This window comes from Salvelinus namaycush, chromosome 29 (genome assembly GCF_016432855.1).
Source record: "Salvelinus namaycush isolate Seneca chromosome 29, SaNama_1.0, whole genome shotgun sequence".
In the NCBI taxonomy this organism is placed as follows: domain Eukaryota; kingdom Metazoa; phylum Chordata; class Actinopteri; order Salmoniformes; family Salmonidae; genus Salvelinus; species Salvelinus namaycush.
This window is the reverse complement of record NC_052335.1, coordinates 18,891,621-18,910,252: the sequence shown is the minus strand read 5'-3', so window position 1 is coordinate 18,910,252 and position 18,632 is coordinate 18,891,621. Positions and strand designations below refer to the sequence as shown.

The window sequence follows — 18,632 nt, the reverse complement described above, 5'->3', positions numbered from 1 at the left end:
TATGATTCTGTTTTTCTCAAATACTATATCTGATTGAGATTCTTGCGGTCAATTTGCAGTGTACAAATGATTTATAACTATGTTCCAACTCCCCGATCATCTGCTCAAGGAAAAATCGCCCTACGACTGAATGTAATTGGGGACCCCTGACTTCGTGTATGTTTTACAGAAGAAATAACTTTCACCTCTAAACCTGTTGATCCTATCCTGGTAGAAACCGTATGTTTACTGAGTAAATATTAAAACTGTCTTTCATAGGCGTGCTAATCATCGCTCCTAAAGCTACTGCATTACACAACTGTACAAGATTTCTCTGCATATTTGTATTTCTATTCCTTATGCTATGCTTCATTGCGCCATCAGTCATATTTTGTGGCTGGTGGATGGTGCATTTGTGTTGTCTCACTTTACATCCAATTAATGCATATGTAACCTTTCTCCATACATCCCTGCAACCAGCAACATTAACTCCTACCAGCTCATCCATTATCACCACTAACATGATTTCTACTAATTCAACAACCCACGGTAAGCATCCATCCCTCCTTCACATTGTTTGTAAAGAGCACATGTTATTTTCAGCCTATCTGTTGTTATGAAGGTAAGCCAATACGATCTACTTAAAGCTAGAATCCTTAGTTTGGACTTTTTTGGACGTATAAATGAATGATACAGACCCATTGATTCTTGAAGAAAATAACTTAGAAATGTCTCAAATATCGTACGCCATCAGAATCCAAAATGTAAGCTTATTTTACTCCAATGTTTGTAAACAATGTAAATGTAAACACTGTATAGCCCCAAAACATGATTAAAACTATCATCTTGATATCATGGATAATCAGTCCTTGCATTCATAGCTCTGTCTATGAGAGTGATTACATTTCTCCAGGCCCATCCCTCAGCTTATTACCAAAACAGAGGCGGGTTGATGGCTTTGTTATTGTTTTAATTAAGGACTCTAGCTTTAATGCAGTTTGCAGCTGATGGATCACCCCTGTTTTAATCAATATGTAAAATGTCCACTGACTGACTTAGGGGATATTTACATGTGGCCCATTAAACTAGAGAGATTTAGGTCTTATCCCAAAGTCTCTGTGATTGCTCTCATGTTTCCCTCTCAAATACCACACAGCCAATTCCAATCTATTAAACCCACATAATACTGAATCCGCTGTTTGAGGAATGGAGGTGCATTCACATAAACTTCTATCTAATCTAAGAAAATGTGTTGATGAAGGAAGTTTATGATTTGATTAACTGTCAATGGCTCATATGAAATGCTTGGTTAATTTCTGAAATTAAATTAATTTCCCAGCCCAAATAAATAAATAGATTTGTGAAAGGCAGCCACCAGTTTTAGCAAGTAGGATTCTGTAATGAGGGAAGACTCTTATTAAACATGAAAGATGAAGACATGAAGAACAGCTGTGTTTGATGAATTATTTGGCAGTTTGGTGGGTTGCAGGCCATGCAGTAGGTAAACACCATGTGTCTGATACTGTACTTCAGTGGAGGCTTGTGGGAGGAGCTATAGGAGGGCAGGCTCATTGTAACGGCTGGAATGGAATAAATGGAACGGTATCAAACACATAAAACATATGGAAACCACATGTTTGACTCCGTTCCAAAAAATTCCATTGCTGCCTTTACAATGAGCCTGTCTTCCTATAGCTCCTCCCACCAGCCTCTACTGCTGTACTTCCTACCTAATGGGTTTGATGCAGGAGACATTTCATCTCCATCTTTTTCTTATCTGACCCTTCCTTGAAGTAACGCAAACACGGTCCTGGGTTTTCCCTTTTAAGTTTGAAGCCGCTATATATTGACTATATATATTTAGACATGATATATTTAGACATGACGTCAATTGGATGGTTGAACAACATTGATTTAACTCACTCTATACTCTTGGAAGATAAAGGGTTCTTCGGCTGTCCCCATAGGAGAACCCTTTGAATAACCCTTTTTGGTTCCAGGAAGAACCCTTTTGGGTTACATGTAGAACCCTTTCCACAGATGGTTCTACATGGAACCAAAAATGGTTCTCCTATGGGGACAGTCAAATAACCCTTTTGGAACCCTTTTTAAATAAAGGTTAAATAAAAATGTTAAAAAATGACCAACTCATACCCATCTACGTCTATGATCTGAACCTCAGCTCTCAATACTTCACCATCCTTTATTCACCTCATACTGTCTGCTGTCCATCACCAGTTCTCTCTGCTACCACTTCATCTGCCACCACTACTAGCATGCCTCTAACTACCAGCTCAACAACTGGTAAGGCCATCTTTACTTCTCAACATTATTTTCCCTCTAAGAGATGAGAGCCTCAACCATTAACCTCTTTGTTATTATATCCTCCTTTTGCTGTCTTGTGCTGTTAATGTCACCAGTTCAGACCACTACCCCACCCACTACTGCAACTACAACTAATGTTCCAACATTACCCAGCACAACCACTGGTAAGGTATCTCTCCCAATGGAACTGATCGCGGTTTATGCAAATTGTATCTGATTATAGTTATAGTGCAAATTGCATTTTTCTGAATGTCTTACTTATAAGGCCTTTATAAACACTTCAATTTGGTACATCCATATAATATGTCTATGTAGTTTAGTCTGATTTCCCTCTCAGAACATTTAGCAAACACATAACATTTGGCAGTCACTACATTGTCATTTACTTTCAGGAAAAAAGGTAAAGCTGAGAGATCTTGCCAGTGATGTTGTAAATGGCATGGCCACGTGTTGACCCATATAACCCCATGCATACTCTCTAGTGCATTGCTTATTGTTTGTGTGTGTGTGTGTGTTCATTTCACTCTTTCAAACAATTTAGTTCACATTTGCTGTCCTTGTCACCAGTTACTCAAACCGTTATCCCATCTGCAGCAGCCGCTACTAACACAACTCTATTCTACAGCACAACCAATGGTAAGATGTCTATTTGTTTTTTCTTGTTTTGTACTCGGCTTGTGGCAGGTTTCTTTATGTGTCGGAAATGGGTTTGAAAGCAGTGCTATCCTTGACCAACTTGGAACTTTCCACATGGATTAAGCTGGGAAAGCAATTGTCATGGCTTCTCAGTGGGAGTATGTTTTCCCATATAGCTTCCTTTTAACAATGGTCTCAGCAGTGAATACTGTCTAAGTGGTTCTTGACATTTTGAAAACACCTATAGTAGCCCTGTATTGTGTGTTTTGCCGTTATTGTCTTCCATTTTATTTTTTAACAATTCTTTTGACAATTTTCCACCCATGTTCTTTCTACCAGCACCGATAGCTTCTGCTACTACTATTGTTTCAAACCCAGCTACGACTAACTCACCTACCACTAACAACACAGTGCATGGTAAGACAGCCTACTTTCCCTTTTTGCCTGTTAGTGACTAAAGACTGATTGGGGAGATTTCAATATCAACTGTCTATTTTGTTCCCTTTTGTCTCTTAATTGTGAATTTCATTTTCTATCCCTTACTCTTACTAACAGTGACAAATCCTCCTCTATTATCCCTTACTACTACTAACACAGCAGCTAACATCACTACTAACACAGCAGCTAACATCACTACTACTACTAACACAGCAGCTAACATCACTACTACTACTAACACACCAGCTAACATCACTACTCCTACTAACACACCAGCTAACATCACTACTCCTACTAACACACCAGCTAACATCACTACTACTACTAACACAGCAGCTAACATCACTACTACTACTACTAACACACCAGCTAACATCACTACTACTACTAACACACCAGCTAACATCACTACTACTACTAACACACCAGCTAACATCACTACTACTACTAACACAGCAGCTAACATCACTACTACTACTAACACAGCAGCTAACATCACTACTCCTACTAACACACCAGCTAACATCACTACTCCTACTAACACACCAGCTAACATCACTACTCCTACTAACACACCAGCTAACATCACTACTACTACTAACACACCAGCTAACATCACTACTACTACTAACACACCAGCTAACATCACTACTACTACTACTAACACAGCAGCTAACATCACTACTACTACTACTAACACAGCAGCTAACATCACTACTACTACTAACACAGCAGCTAACATCACTACTACTACTAACACAGCAGCTAACATCACTACTACTACTAACACAGCAGCTAACATCACTACTACTACTAACACAGCAGCTAACATCACTACTACTACTAACACACCAGCTAACATCACTACTACTACTAACACACCAGCTAACATCACTACTACTACTAACACACCAGCTAACATCACTACTACTACTACTAACACAGCAGCTAACATCACTACTACTACTAACACAGCAGCTAACATCACTACTACTACTACTAACACAGCAGCTAACATCACTACTACTACTAACACACCAGCTAACATCACTACTACTACTACTAACACACCAGCTAACATCACTACTACTACTACTAACACAGCAGCTAACATCACTACTACTACTACTAACACAGCAGCTAACATCACTACTACTACTAACACACCAGCTAACATCACTACTCCTACTAACACACCAGCTAACATCACTACTCCTACTAACACACCAGCTAACATCACTACTACTACTAACACAGCAGCTAACATCACTACTACTACTACTAACACACCAGCTAACATCACTACTACTACTAACACACCAGCTAACATCACTACTACTACTAACACACCAGCTAACATCACTACTACTACTAACACAGCAGCTAACATCACTACTACTACTAACACACCAGCTAACATCACTACTCCTACTAACACACCAGCTAACATCACTACTCCTACTAACACACCAGCTAACATCACTACTACTACTAACACAGCAGCTAACATCACTACTACTACTAACACAGCAGCTAACATCACTACTACTACTAACACACCAGCTAACATCACTACTACTACTAACACACCAGCTAACATCACTACTACTACTAACACACCAGCTAACATCACTACTACTACTAACACACCAGCTAACATCACTACTACTACTAACACACCAGCTAACATCACTACTACTACTAACACACCAGCTAACATCATTACTACTACTAACACACCAGCTAACATCACTACTACTACTAACACACCAGCTAACATCACTACTACTACTAACACACCAGCTAACATCACTACTACTACTACTAACACAGCAGCTAACATCACTACTACTACTACTAACACAGCAGCTAACATCACTACTACTACTAACACAGCAGCTAACATCACTACTACTACTAACACAGCAGCTAACATCACTACTACTACTAACACAGCAGCTAACATCACTACTACTACTAACACAGCAGCTAACATCACTACTACTACTAACACACCAGCTAACATCGCTACTCCTACTAACACACCAGCTAACATCGCTACTCCTACTAACACACCAGCTAACATCGCTACTCCTACTAACACACCAGCTAACATCACTACTACTACTAACACAGCAGCTAACATCACTACTACTACTAACACAGCAGCTAATATCACTACTACTACTAACACACCAGCTAACATCACTACTACTACTAACACAGCAGCTAACATCACTACTACTACTAACACAGCAGCTAACATCACTACTCCTACTAACACACCAGCTAACATTACTACTACTACTAACACACCAGCTAACATCACTACTACTACTACTAACACACCAGCTAACATCACTACTACTACTACTAACACAGCAGCTAACATCACTACTACTACTAACACAGCAGCTAACATCACTACTACTACTAACACAGCAGCTAACATCACTACTACTACTAACACAGCAGCTAACATCACTACTACTACTAACACACCAGCTAACATCACTACTACTACTACTACTAACACACCAGCTAACATCACTACTACTACTAACACACCAGCTAACATCACTACTACTACTAACACACCAGCTAACATCACTACTACTCCGAGTAAGACACATCTGCTGCTCCTTGTCTGGCTGTTTGTTCTAAGGCTTTGCAGAAAAAAAGTATACTGTATACCTTTGTTCAGTACACCTTGACTCTATCACTGTAACTTTCAAGCACTTTGTGCAAACAGATCTCAAAGTGTAGTCTGAAGACATGGGGCTTCTATTTTTCTATGTTTGGCATCCAAATGACTAATTACTAATATAATCAAGGTAGACTAGCCGTCACAAGGTTTTAGGACGTGTTTATAAAGGTTTCAGAAGTAGTTACTATACACAACTTTAAAATGAGACACTTGACTACTCACATACTATTTCTATTTTCCACTTCGTCAGTAGTTGAAGCTTTTACTTTGTTCTTGGTTTCTTCTACTATCATGTCCTCTGTCATTGCTCAGATTCCGCTCAGCTGGGTAAAACATACACTTAGGAAATCTTGAGAGGCCTTGCTGACTTAGTTGTGCTGTCACTCTTGCTAACATTGTCTGAAGCCACTACTACACCACCGTCCTCAACTAACCTGTCTTCTACTGTCTTGTCCACCAACATCATTACCCTGGGTAAGACACACACTTCACATCTCCTTGACTTGTTTGTAGTGAGACGCTTCCTTTGGCAAACTGTTCTCTCTCTCGGCCTGCTTCCAGCTGTCTGCTTGCCTCTCACTCTGTCCTGTCCTCAGCCAAAATGCATTTGACAATATCTGTATCTTTTCTGTCAACTCAAAATGAAGGTCTAGTTAACTGCCATAAATCTAGGTGATCCTAATATTGTATTCTTCCATACAGCGGCTACTATTTTGTATTTGTTTATTCAGCTACAGTATATGCTGGATGTCAGTATGTATTTAAAATATGTAACCTGCTTTAACCCCTCTGTTTTTACATTGACTGGACTGGTGCGCCACAGACAAGGAGAGAACAGTGTATCTGTGGTCTGTGCTCTGGCTCACCCCCTGGCCAGTGGCCTCCTCCACCACCACCACCACCACCACCACCACCACCACCACCACCACCACCACCCCCCACACCAGGCCTTACGTCCTGCCTGGCCCCCACAGCTCTAAAACCTCACTGGGCTACATCTCCACCCCCCTCTTCTGGCCCGTGAGGAAGAAACCTGAGGCCACCATCAGACCCATCCTCTATCTGACCAAGCCTCCTCCTGTACCCAAGGTGATCACAACAACAACAGCGCTGGTGGCCAGTAAGACATGCCGTATTCAGGGCCACGACCAGTCCCCAGGGGTTGTTCCCAGGGCGACCGGTGGATGTTGGGAACAGTAGTGATGAGGAGGACCTGGAATCTTTCCCAGCAGCGGCATCAGCATCACTCAGCAACCGTAAGAAGAGTAAGCCCATGGCCCCCACCGCTGGGTGCCACTGAGTCCCAGCAGAGAGAACAGCAGCAGCACTGTGAACTGGACTGAGCCCCTGGTGAAGGACACATCAGGCTTTGAGCCATTCATTTACGACCTGGACCTAGGGGACAACCCCTTCAGCCTCTTCCAATATGACTCACCCTACTCCCTGGATGAAGGCCTGGCTCTGGCCGCCTCTGGCCCACACAACCTTTCCCATGCTGGGGCTGGAGTCAGCACTGAGGGCCCGGACCGTGTGACTATGGGCAGCCCTGTTACCGCCGGGGGAGGAGGGGAACATTTACACAATCAATCAGAGCCCAGTTTGCCCTGGGAGGCGTTGGCAGGAGGCACTCTGGCAGAGGCTGGAGGAGAGGCTGGGACTGGGGAACAGGGTGGGGTGGTGGCAGCACACAGAGGCTGGACTCAAATCCCTCCTTTCAGCACGGCTCTAGAGAAGACAGGTGTTCAAATGAATCAAGCCCGGCCATGCAGCGGCTTCAGTGAGCAAACAGCAGAGAGAACCACTCAGTCCCTCTCAAACATCGCCACACAGTCTCCCTCTTTATTAACAATAGCAGAGCTCAGAGTCTCTATGAGGGTCGAGATGATCTCTGAAAGTGACCTCACAGTGGAGATCTCCAGACCAACAGTCTACTACACCCGAACCTACTCCCATACCTACCGTGTCTATTACACTGCAGCAGCTCCAGCCTCCAGATAGCCTATGGGCAGCTGTGATTACAGATTTATCGGCCCCTAACTCCCTCCACTCCAACCATACCTCTCCCTACCCTGCGTTCTCCTCCTTAACCATCCACAGGATGGAACAAGGTGATGTTAGTCATTCAGGACACGTCAGGCTAGCTGCCACTGAGACAGACCCGGTGCTCTTGGAGAGTTCACAGGCGAGTGTGCTGCAGCCTTCAATGGAGGTTCAAAGTGATTTATTGATGCGGGAGGGCACAAGGCCCAGTCCACTGTCTCCGTCAGTCCTTAAAACAGCTCTAACACCTGTCCTTGAGGAAACACACCTCTCTTCCTCTGACAAACACCATAGTGACCTGGTTTTACCCTCTTTATTATTATTTTTTAAATTTAATTTTCACCTTTATTTAACCAGGTAGACCAGTTGAGAACAAGTTCTCATTTACAACTGCGACCTGGCCAAGATAAAGCAAAGCAGTGTGACACAGACAACAACACAGAGTTACACATGGAATAAACAATAAATAAGGCAATGACACAGTAGAAAAAAAAGAAAGTCTATATACAGTGTGTGCAAAAGGCATGAGGAGGTAGGCAATAAATAGGCCATAGTAGCGAAGAATTACAATTTAACTAAATTACAGATTAACAGAATTTTAAATTACAGATTAACACTGGAGTGATAAATGAGCAGATAATGATGTGCAAGTAGAGATACTGGTGTGCAAAAGAGCAGAAAAGTAAATAAAAACAGTATGGGGATGAGGTAGGTAGATTTGGTGGGCTATTTACAGATGGACTATGTACAGCTGCAGCGATCGGTTAGCTGCTCAGATAGCTGATGTTTAAAGTTGGTGAGGGAAATAAAAGTCTCCAGCTTCAACGATTTTTGCAATTCATTCCAGTCACTGGCAGCAGAGAACTGGAAGGAAAGGCGGCCAAATGAGGTGTTGGCTTTGGGGATGATCAGTGAGATATACCTGCTGGAACGTGTGCTACGGGTGGGTGTTGTTATCGTGACCAGTGAACTGAGATAAGGCGGCGCTTTACTGAGCATAGACTTATAGATGACCTGGAGCCAGTGGGTCTGGCGACGAATATGTAGCGAGGGCCAGCCGACTAGAGCATACAGGTCGCAGTGGTGTGTGGTATAAGGTGATTTGAGGAATCAGTAGAGTTCCTTCTCAACTAACTCTCATCCTGTGGACAGTAGGGTAGCCAGTATGGTACTAAGTGAGAGTATTGCCAGTGAATGAGGGGATAAGGTTAGATTCACCTCTGGCTCTGGAGCAATCGTCAAATTTATGAACAGTGTGTCAGACAGCAGTATGTTGGGCAGCACAGAGAGGAAAGAGGGCTTTTATCCACTCAGTTCTAATCTGAGAGGTTTGTCACGTACATCCCATCTATCTGTCACTCCTATCACAGAACAACCACACCACCAGGCGCTCCTCCCAGCCACCATGACAGACGAATGGGCCTCCTCTCAGTCCTCACCTCCTAATACAATCTCCCCAAGCAGACTGGAGTGGATGGATGTATTGCCCACCAGGTTCAGCTTGGTCTCTCTCAGCTCTGACCCCCTGTCTGAGACAGCCTTGCCAGAGAAGCTTCATATCACCAATTTTACTGAATGGGAAAGTAAAGATGGGATGGAGAGACACTCGGCTCCAGAGTTAGGAGAGGAAGTCCACGTCACCTGTAAGTGGCTCTTCTTCCTCTCCATCTCCGATCTCTCTCTTCCGCCCCAGCACGCAGAGCAACCCGTCTGTATCCCAGCTTGGACACCATGGGACCTTACACAACTATGATGATGGATCTGAATATGTCTCCCAGACCAGCCCTCTCCTCCTCCATGCTAGCCCCCTCTCCCTCTCCAGCCCTGCCAACGCCATACATCAGCAGAACATCGTCAGAATATGGCAGCATCGTTACCCATGAACCCCAGCGGCAGGCATATATTCATGAATTAGGCTGGTCACGGCCGGTCAGCGGTCTTGGTTGTGTGATTCACACAGACACACCGCCATGACCTCCAGGTCAGATCAGCTCATGTCAGATGCTTCTGAATCTCCTGTATTCCACAGACCGATGACAACAAACGCTCCTCGTATTGGAGAGCTGGCGCCTCACTGCCCACCCGACCAATGGCTGCATTCCGACAATCCTCTACACTCACTGGCAGCCAGTCAGAGCCCACTCAGCCTGCTGGAACTGATGGAACACTGGCCTGGCCTGAAGAGAGCAGAGAGAACACAGCATTGACCGCTTTGCCAGACATACAGCTCACTGCTGCTGCTTCTGGTAACCTCACCAATAGGGCTGCAAATATACAGCCCACCACTGTTACCACAATTATCCAGCCTCATTCTGCCTCAAACACACAGTCTGCCACATACACACAACTCACCACTGCCAACAAACAGCCAACTGTTTCTCCAAATATCCAGTTCACCGATACCCTCACCAACCAGCCTCTTACGGCCCTAAACACCTACCCTGCTGGGGCTGGCCTTGTGTCAGTCCCCTTCAGGGCCAACCACAGTGAGGACACACAGGGTAATAGACATGGACCGGCCCTCATCCAACACACACCCTCCACTGCTGCAAGCACGTCAGTAAGCAGATTGGGCCCTGGCAACAATGTGTCTGTGAATCAGAGCACCGTCACAGACAGAGAGACACAGACCACTCCCATGCCACTAGCCGTCATTGACGAGGATCATCAGCCTTTTGTTCCTACAGAGAGCCCCTACTTTCCTCTTACCACTCCACATGAAGTGCTGAATGCAGGCAGTGGCACGGTGTCCACCACATACGCCATCGCACGTACCACAGCCTGCATCACGGGCACCCTTGTTCGCGACCCATGCCATTGTAAAGCTCGCTTTAATGTTTTATGTCTGTGTGGACTTGAACTGGGAACAGTATGTTTGGCAATAACAACTTATACAGTGCGAGAGTATTCGAAGAATATTCAGACCCCTGTAACATTTTGTTATGTTACAGCGTTATTCTAAAATTGATTAAATAAATAAAATATCCTCAGTACTCTACACACAATATCCCATAATGACAAAATGTAAACAGGTTTTTACAAATTTTTGCAAATGTATTACAAATAAAAAACAGAAATACCTTATTAAGTATTCAGACCGTTTGCTATGAGACTCGAAATTGAGCTCAGGTGCATCCCGTTTCCATTGATCATCCTTGAGATGTTTCTACAACTTGATTGGAGTCCACCTGTGATAAATTCAATTGGTTGGACATAATTTGGAAAAATACACACCTGTCTATATAAGGTCCCACAGTTGACAGTGCATGTCAGAGCAAAAACCAAGCCATGAGAAGAAGGAAGAAGGAATTGTTCGTAGAGCTCTGAGACAGGATTGTGTCGAGGCACAGATCTGGGGTAGGGTACCAAAACATTTTCTGCATCATTGAAGGTCCCCAAGAACACAGTGGCCTCCATCATTCTTAAATGGAAGAGGTTTGGAACCAAGACTCTTCCTAGAGCTGGCCGCCCGGCCAAACTGAGCAATCGGGTGAGAAGGGCCTTGGTCAGGGAGGTGACCAAGAACCTGATGGTCACTCTGACAGAGCTCCAGAGTTCCTCTGTGGAGATGGAAGAACATTCCAGAAAGACAACCATCTCTGTGGCACTCCACCAATCAGGCCTTTATGGTAGAGTGGCCAGACGGAAGCCACTCCTCGGTAAAAGGCACATGGCTGCCCGCTTGGAGTTTTCCAAAAGGCACCTAAAGACTCACAGACCATGAAAAACAAGGCTCTCTGGTCTGATGAAACCAAGATTTAACTATTTGGCCTGAATGCCAAGCGTCACGTCTGGAGGAATCCTGGCACCATCCCTACGGTGAAGCATGGTGGTGGCATTATCATGTTGTGGGGATGTTTTTCAGCGGCAGGGACTGGGAGACGAGTCAGGATCGAGGCAAAGATGAACGGAGCAAAGTACAGAGAGATCCTTGATGAAAACCTGCTCCAGAGTGCTCAGGACCTCAGACTAGGGTGAAGGTTCACCTTCCAGCAGGACAATGACCCTAAGCACACAGCCAAGACAACACATGAGTGGCATCGGGACAAGTCTCTGAATGTCCTTGAGTGGCCCAGCCAGAGCCCGAACTTGAACCCAATCTCTGGAGAGACCTGAAAATAGTTGTGAGTGCAACACTCCCCATCCAACCTGACAGAGTTTGAGAGGATTTGCAGAGAAGAATAGGAGAAACTCCCAAAATACAGGTGTGCCAAGCTTGTAGCGTCATACCCAAGAAGACTCGAGGCTGTAATTGCTGCCAACGGTGCTTCAACAAAGTACTGAGGAAAGGGTCTGAATACTTATGTTAATGTGATATTTCCAATTTCTAAAAAACTGTTTTTGCTTTGTCATTATGGGGTATTGTATGTAGATTGATGAGGGGGAAAAAACGATTTAATCAATTTTAGAGTAAGGCTGTAACATAACAAAATGTGGAAAAAGTCAAGAGGTCTGAATACTTTCTGAAGCACTATATGTAGAAACATAAAGATAGAGATCCTCTTTCGCTGACTTTTAGCTGTCAGAGCAGCTGTATACAGCCCATCTGTAAATAGCCCATCCAACCAACTACCTACCTCATCCCCATATTTGTTTTTGTTTTTCTGTTCTTTTTCACACCAGTATTTTCTACTTGCACATTCTCATTTGCACATGTATCACTCCAGTGTAAATTGCTCAATTGTAATTTCTTTGCACACTATTGGCCTATTTATTGCCTTACCTCCTTACTTCATTTTGCACACACTGTACACAGATTTTTCTATTGTGTTATTGGCTGTACGTTTGTTTATCCCATGTGTAAATCTGTGTTGTTGTTTTTGTCGCACTGCTTTGCTTTATCTTGGCCAGGTCACAGTTGTAAATGACAACTTGTTCTCAACTGGCCTACCTGGTTAAATAAAGCTGAAAATTAAATTAAAAAAAATGTATCGCTGCTTTGAATGCTACTGTAGTAGTGGTGGGATGAGGTTGACAGAGGAAAACTGGTGAAAATCAGGCGTCCTATTGGAGGAGGTTGATGATTGAGGTTGTGTTGTGATTTTGGACGGGCCGTAGAACATTAACATTGGAGTGTACTGTAGGTGACCAATCACTGAACTCTAGAATGGCCTCTTCTCTGCTGATGGGGCCCAGCTCTCATCTTGTGATTTCAAGTTTTTAAATCATACATGTTTTTTGGGAGACTTCCAATACTGTTATCATTTGATTTTAGAGCAAATAACTGCTCCTCTAAATGTAATCTGTTATTGCTCTACGATAGTAAATCGATGAAAAAAAGAACACTCTTGATCAACAAAGATAAATATATATATCTTTTGGATACTTCAGAACTTTCTGACGTGACCTACCTACCGAATCTCTAATTACTGGAGTCTCCTAAGAAAAGTTTTGATATGGATTAGAAACAGCATTGTACTGTACTTAGATCAGCAGTAACAACAGAAGAGGCTTGGGAGCCATCTTGTGATGGCTGTGAGGCATAGCAGCAGATCACCAACATGGTCAAACAGAGTGATGTACTACACAGTACATGCTCTAATTTACAATCAATAATTTGGGCACTGAATACAGATCAGTCATATAATGGCATGTACACTATATCTATTAGTTCTATTTTGATTACTGTCATCTAGGATGATAACAGAGTATTTTAATTTAGCCTCTTCCTTATGAAAACCCCCCCACATGTTTTATTCTGTGGAGGAGCAGCTTGTCAACATCATTTGTCATATGAAATTGGATTTTACTTAACTCAATTGTGTCTCAACCCTTGCACTCCTGCTATGCAGCGCAGACACGTGTTCCATTGCGAGTTGTAAATGAACTGCGTCAAATATAGATTGATGTGTTTTCTTTTCAATTGCAGAGGGTCTTTTCTACAGGATCTCCTTTCTTGTCAATGACAAAGAGGCCGAAGTAAGAGAGTCTGATGTTGAGAAAACTGTTGCACAATGGGTAAGGCATCTGGTCATGTTCAATTCATCTTGTATCAAATCATTAATAGAATACTGTGAGTCTTTGATGAATGAATTACATTTACATTTAGCAGACGCTCTTATCCAGAGTTAGTGCATTACAATTAGTGCATTCATCTTAAGATGGCTAAGTGAGAACTTCACTGTTTTACATGTTCATTTACAGCTCAATCAAACGTTCCAAAACTGGACACACATGGTCTATGTCGCTAATGTCAGGTAAGCAATTAGATCTTTGTACCATCATAAAATGCAGCTCCATGTCCATTCTATGTATTGTTCTTTAGAGCTGTATTACAGGTCAATAATGATGATCACCCTCCATTTCCTTTTTATCTTGTTCCCAGTGTCCAGCCTAGCAGTGACTTACAGCTGGAGAGTAAAAGGTAAAGACAATATTTAATATGGCATACTGTAGTAGGTAGGGAGTTGTTCCTGACCACATCACGTGACTCGGGAAAACTCTGTGCCCTTACAACCCTAATCCTAAAAGAAGAATGGTAATTCACTAGGTCTGCCTTTTCATGTGAATTAAGTATCCTGCTACTCTTCTTCCCTCTTCATTCTTCCCCACCCGTCCTCCTCTTCCTTCTCCCCCCTCCAGATACACCTGCCAGGCCCTGCTGGTCTACAAGACCACCACCAACGTGACCCTGGTAGAAGCTGCCATCTTCACCAGGTTGGGCAGAAGCGTCGCCGTGCAGTCTGTCGGTAGGACATGATCTCACCCAGACCCGTTTAAATCACTTCAATGCCTCCCTTCTTACTGCAGGAAGTGACTGGGGCACCGATCCTCGCCAAGATCACAAAAACATGACCCTCACACAGCCCAGAGAAAGAACCCAATTTCACAGCGCACGGTCACACCGACTTTAAAGCGCCTCCTAATTAGATTAGGTTTGAAATGTGAATGCCTCGAAGGTTTCTGAACGTCTTATTGTAGTCATTGGATCTTAGTATATTGCTGGTGTGCAGTGTTAAAAATGTTCTGCTGCATGCTTTTCTCTGTCATTCAGAGAACTGCACGAGGGAAACTCCCCTCCATTACATCTGGCCAGAGAGCAGACCGACGGTCACTCAGTACATCCCCTGTTTCCCCAACAAAGACCAGACCGCATCCAGAACATGGTGAGACTGACACATTCACTGTATCAAATGATGTCCTATCTTTATACAAACAATTAGCAAGTTCATTTTCATTTCCAGGAATATTAAATCAACCATTCCCAGGGATATCAGTGGGATATCAATGGGATGTCAATGGGATATCAGTCTGCTTTAAAAAGATCTAAGAACTTGAATTTACTGATATTCTGACAATGAATGCATTCATTTGTTGGGGTAAATTATCTTTCCTCAAAATACCAGATTGCATTCTGTGTTTGTTTATCCCCAGTGTGATCAGCCCCCTGAATTACACAGCGTTTTGGGGCGCCCCAGACCTCAGGAATTGCATTGATATCGGTACCATCAAAGTGTCAGCAGGTAGGCCACAGACATCTTCACGCTCTCTCAAATCACTTTAATGACTCCACAGCAGATGAAATCCAAGCGGCTGCCCGAATGAAAACTTGAGATGTATTTGATCTCAACACGCTGCTCTTAGAGACATAGAGGGACAGAGATGCCCACTGAGATCCAATTTTAGAGATAAAACGTGTGTAAACGCCCTCACCATGGCAGACATGGTGCAGTCATCAGACAACTGATAATACGTGTCTATTGACAGCCCAAGGAGAGCTCTCTAGTTGTTTATCCGTCTCCCTTCTAACTGTCTCCGAACAGAGAATGCTGCCGAAGTCGCCGTCCAGCTTGATGACATCACCAACAACGAGCTCTCCACAGACGAGGTGTTCAAGGTGGCGAGAAAGGTTAATGAGCTGGTGAAAGTGGCCAAGATCAACACCCCTCTGGCCAAAACCGTAGTTAGCATCCTCTCTAACGTGATGACCAGCTCTGTGTCAGCCCTGACTGCAGCCTCGGAGTGGTAAGATACTCCTCTCTGCTCCCATTGCGATTGTCTTTCCTCTCCTCAGAACCCACCTCTTACTGTGTGTCCAGCATGCTGGGAGGGATACATACATGAGTGATGACTATATCTCGCAGGTAGATCTACTGTATGGGGTCTGTGTGGTCTCTTTGTACCAAAGTACTGTGATACACTAGTGAAAGTCCATTTTTGTGATAACCCCTAAATGTCTCTCTATCTATGTGTAGCACATTGAAGACGGTGGATGAGCTGGTTCAGAAGATAGAGTTTGATGGGCCTACAGTAAACATAACCTCGAAAAATCTGGCTCTGGGAATTTCAGCCCTCAACTACAGCAAGTTCAATGGGACCTCCTTCAGTGCCTTCATACACCCCAACACCACAGACCTCCAGGTACTCACTAAACAGTTAGGGTCAGTGTTATACACAAGAGTTATAGAGACATCAGTATTATCTGCTGCACTGTACTGTATTTTGATAATAAACTCATTCCACATAGGTACAAAATGTTTTTTCTGTTACCACCCAGTTGATGATATTTTATTCCTACTATATATACGGGGACTCCTTGCTCTGCTGTGCACAAAGCTCATAACATCCATACCTGCCGGTTGTTGTTTCATTCACAGTCAATGTGCCCTGAGAGTAAATAGGGGTTGTTATGCCCCACCACTACTCCTACTGTGTGTGTGAGCCAGTCAGGCAGTCAACCAGTCAGCCAGTCCACCAGTCAGCCAGTCAACCAGTCAGCCGGGGCTTCCAGGAAAGCCTTCCTGTGGAAACTCTCATTCAGTGTTAAAGGTGACTCACAACCCATCAGACCTGTTGAGTCCATGTAACATAAATGGGAGGATGTATATTTGTTTAAGTCATTAACAGTATTTTCTGTACATTCATAACCTTGTGCTGCACATGGAGTCCTGTCATTCAGAATAATGCAAGGATCATAGAGTTAAGCAAATATGATTCAACTGACTTACCAGCCGAGTTCACCACAGCCTTCCCTCTCTCTCTTGATTTCCTGTGTTGTCACTTTGGTTCACGTGTTTTACCCTATGCCTTTGCCTTATGCTGTGTCAATACTATGCTAATGCTGTGCTGGTGTTGTGCCAGTGCTGTGCCAGCAGAAAGGGCACACTTTAATCATACTCCACCACATGTTGTGGATCATGTAAATGATGTGACAAGGCACGTGTGGTGGCATGTCAGGGCACGGGGACGCCAGAGGTTTGGAAAGGACCTCCAGATGGTACAGCAGGGGACTCGTTATATAATCAGCATATTAGTCAGAAGGCACCTGTCTACATTGGCAAATCAAATACTGTCACATAGGATTGTCTATTGTAAAGCCAATGGTCTAACTAGCTTCTCTCCCACCAGGTTGCCTTTAAGTCGGATCAGCTGAACCCCCTGGCTCAGGTCACACTGCCAGCTACACTGCTCAACAACCTGACCCTGACCAATGCTGAGATTGCTGCTGTCTCCAGGATTAACTTCATGTTCTTCCGGAAAACAGGACTATTCCAGGTTTATACGTCTTTTTAGATGGAATGTATCTGATTTAGTGTCCTTTCAGCAAATAACAGTATGTTTTCTCTTCGCACACATCCTTTTCATGGATGGTGACTCATGTGTCTGGTATGTAAATCTATAGTTATGAGTAACATGACCAGGTTTATAGCTCTTTTTGATGGAATTCAACAAATTTGGTGTGTCTGTACAGTGTGTTGTAATTTATTTTGTTGCTTCCTACTAATGCATGGTGATTCGTATGCCTGGTTTGTGAATTTACAGTTTTCAGTGGCATGTTTTTATATTTCAAAATGTAACTTTTCTTTGATCATTCTCAGGATGAACAGGACGGGCTATCTCTTAACAGCTATGTTGTGGCCAGCAGTGTGGGCAATTACTCCATCAGTAACCTGCAGGATCCAGTAGAGATCGAGATAGTACACCTGAACTACCAGGTAGTCTACCCGCTCTCCTCACCTCTGCTCTCCTCTCCTCTCCTCTGCTCTCCTCACCTCTACTCTCCTCTCCTCTACTCTCCTCTCCTCTGCTCTCCTCACCTCACCTCTCCTCTCCTCTCCTCTCCTCTCCTCTGCTCTCCTCACCTCACCTCTCCTCTCCTCTGCTCTCCTCTCCTCTCCTCTGCTCTCCTCACCTCTCCTCTACTCTCCTCGCCTCTCCTCTGCTCACCTCTCCTCACCTCTACTCTCCTCACCTCTACTCTCCTCACCTCGACTCTCCTCTCCTCACCTCACCTCTAATCTCCTCACCTCTACTCTCCTCACCTCTACTCTCCTCACCTCTCCTCTGCTCTCTTCACCTCTCCTCAGGAGGAGAGAGGTGAGGAGAGGTGAGGTGAGGAGAGTAGAGTTGAGGAACAGCAGCGACGACCTCTCCTCACCTCTCCTCACCTCTCCTCTCCTCTCCTCTCCTCACCTCTCCTCACTTCTCCTCATCTCTCCTCATCTCTCCTCACCTCTCCTCACCTCTCCTCACCTCTCCTCACCTCACCTCACCTCTCCTCAGCTCT

The 18,632-nt window shown here is 44.0% G+C and overlaps 1 protein-coding gene across 1 annotated transcript in view; it reads left to right on the top strand.

Annotated features, from left to right (window-relative positions):
* The window catches only part of adgrg6 (adhesion G protein-coupled receptor G6), a 42,314-nt gene that overhangs the window by 15,054 nt on the left and 8,628 nt on the right, over positions 1–18,632 (top strand). The window contains exons 4-15 of the mRNA XM_038968081.1: positions 7,060–7,205; positions 7,485–7,754; positions 9,496–9,768; positions 9,819–9,978; positions 14,451–14,489; positions 14,708–14,814; positions 15,120–15,231; positions 15,500–15,588; positions 15,889–16,090; positions 16,321–16,486; positions 17,474–17,620; positions 17,944–18,060. Of these exons, the coding sequence (XP_038824009.1) occupies positions 7,060–7,205; positions 7,485–7,754; positions 9,496–9,768; positions 9,819–9,978; positions 14,451–14,489; positions 14,708–14,814; positions 15,120–15,231; positions 15,500–15,588; positions 15,889–16,090; positions 16,321–16,486; positions 17,474–17,620; positions 17,944–18,060 (1,828 nt within the window). The remainder of the gene's footprint in view (positions 1–7,059; positions 7,206–7,484; positions 7,755–9,495; positions 9,769–9,818; positions 9,979–14,450; positions 14,490–14,707; positions 14,815–15,119; positions 15,232–15,499; positions 15,589–15,888; positions 16,091–16,320; positions 16,487–17,473; positions 17,621–17,943; positions 18,061–18,632) is intronic.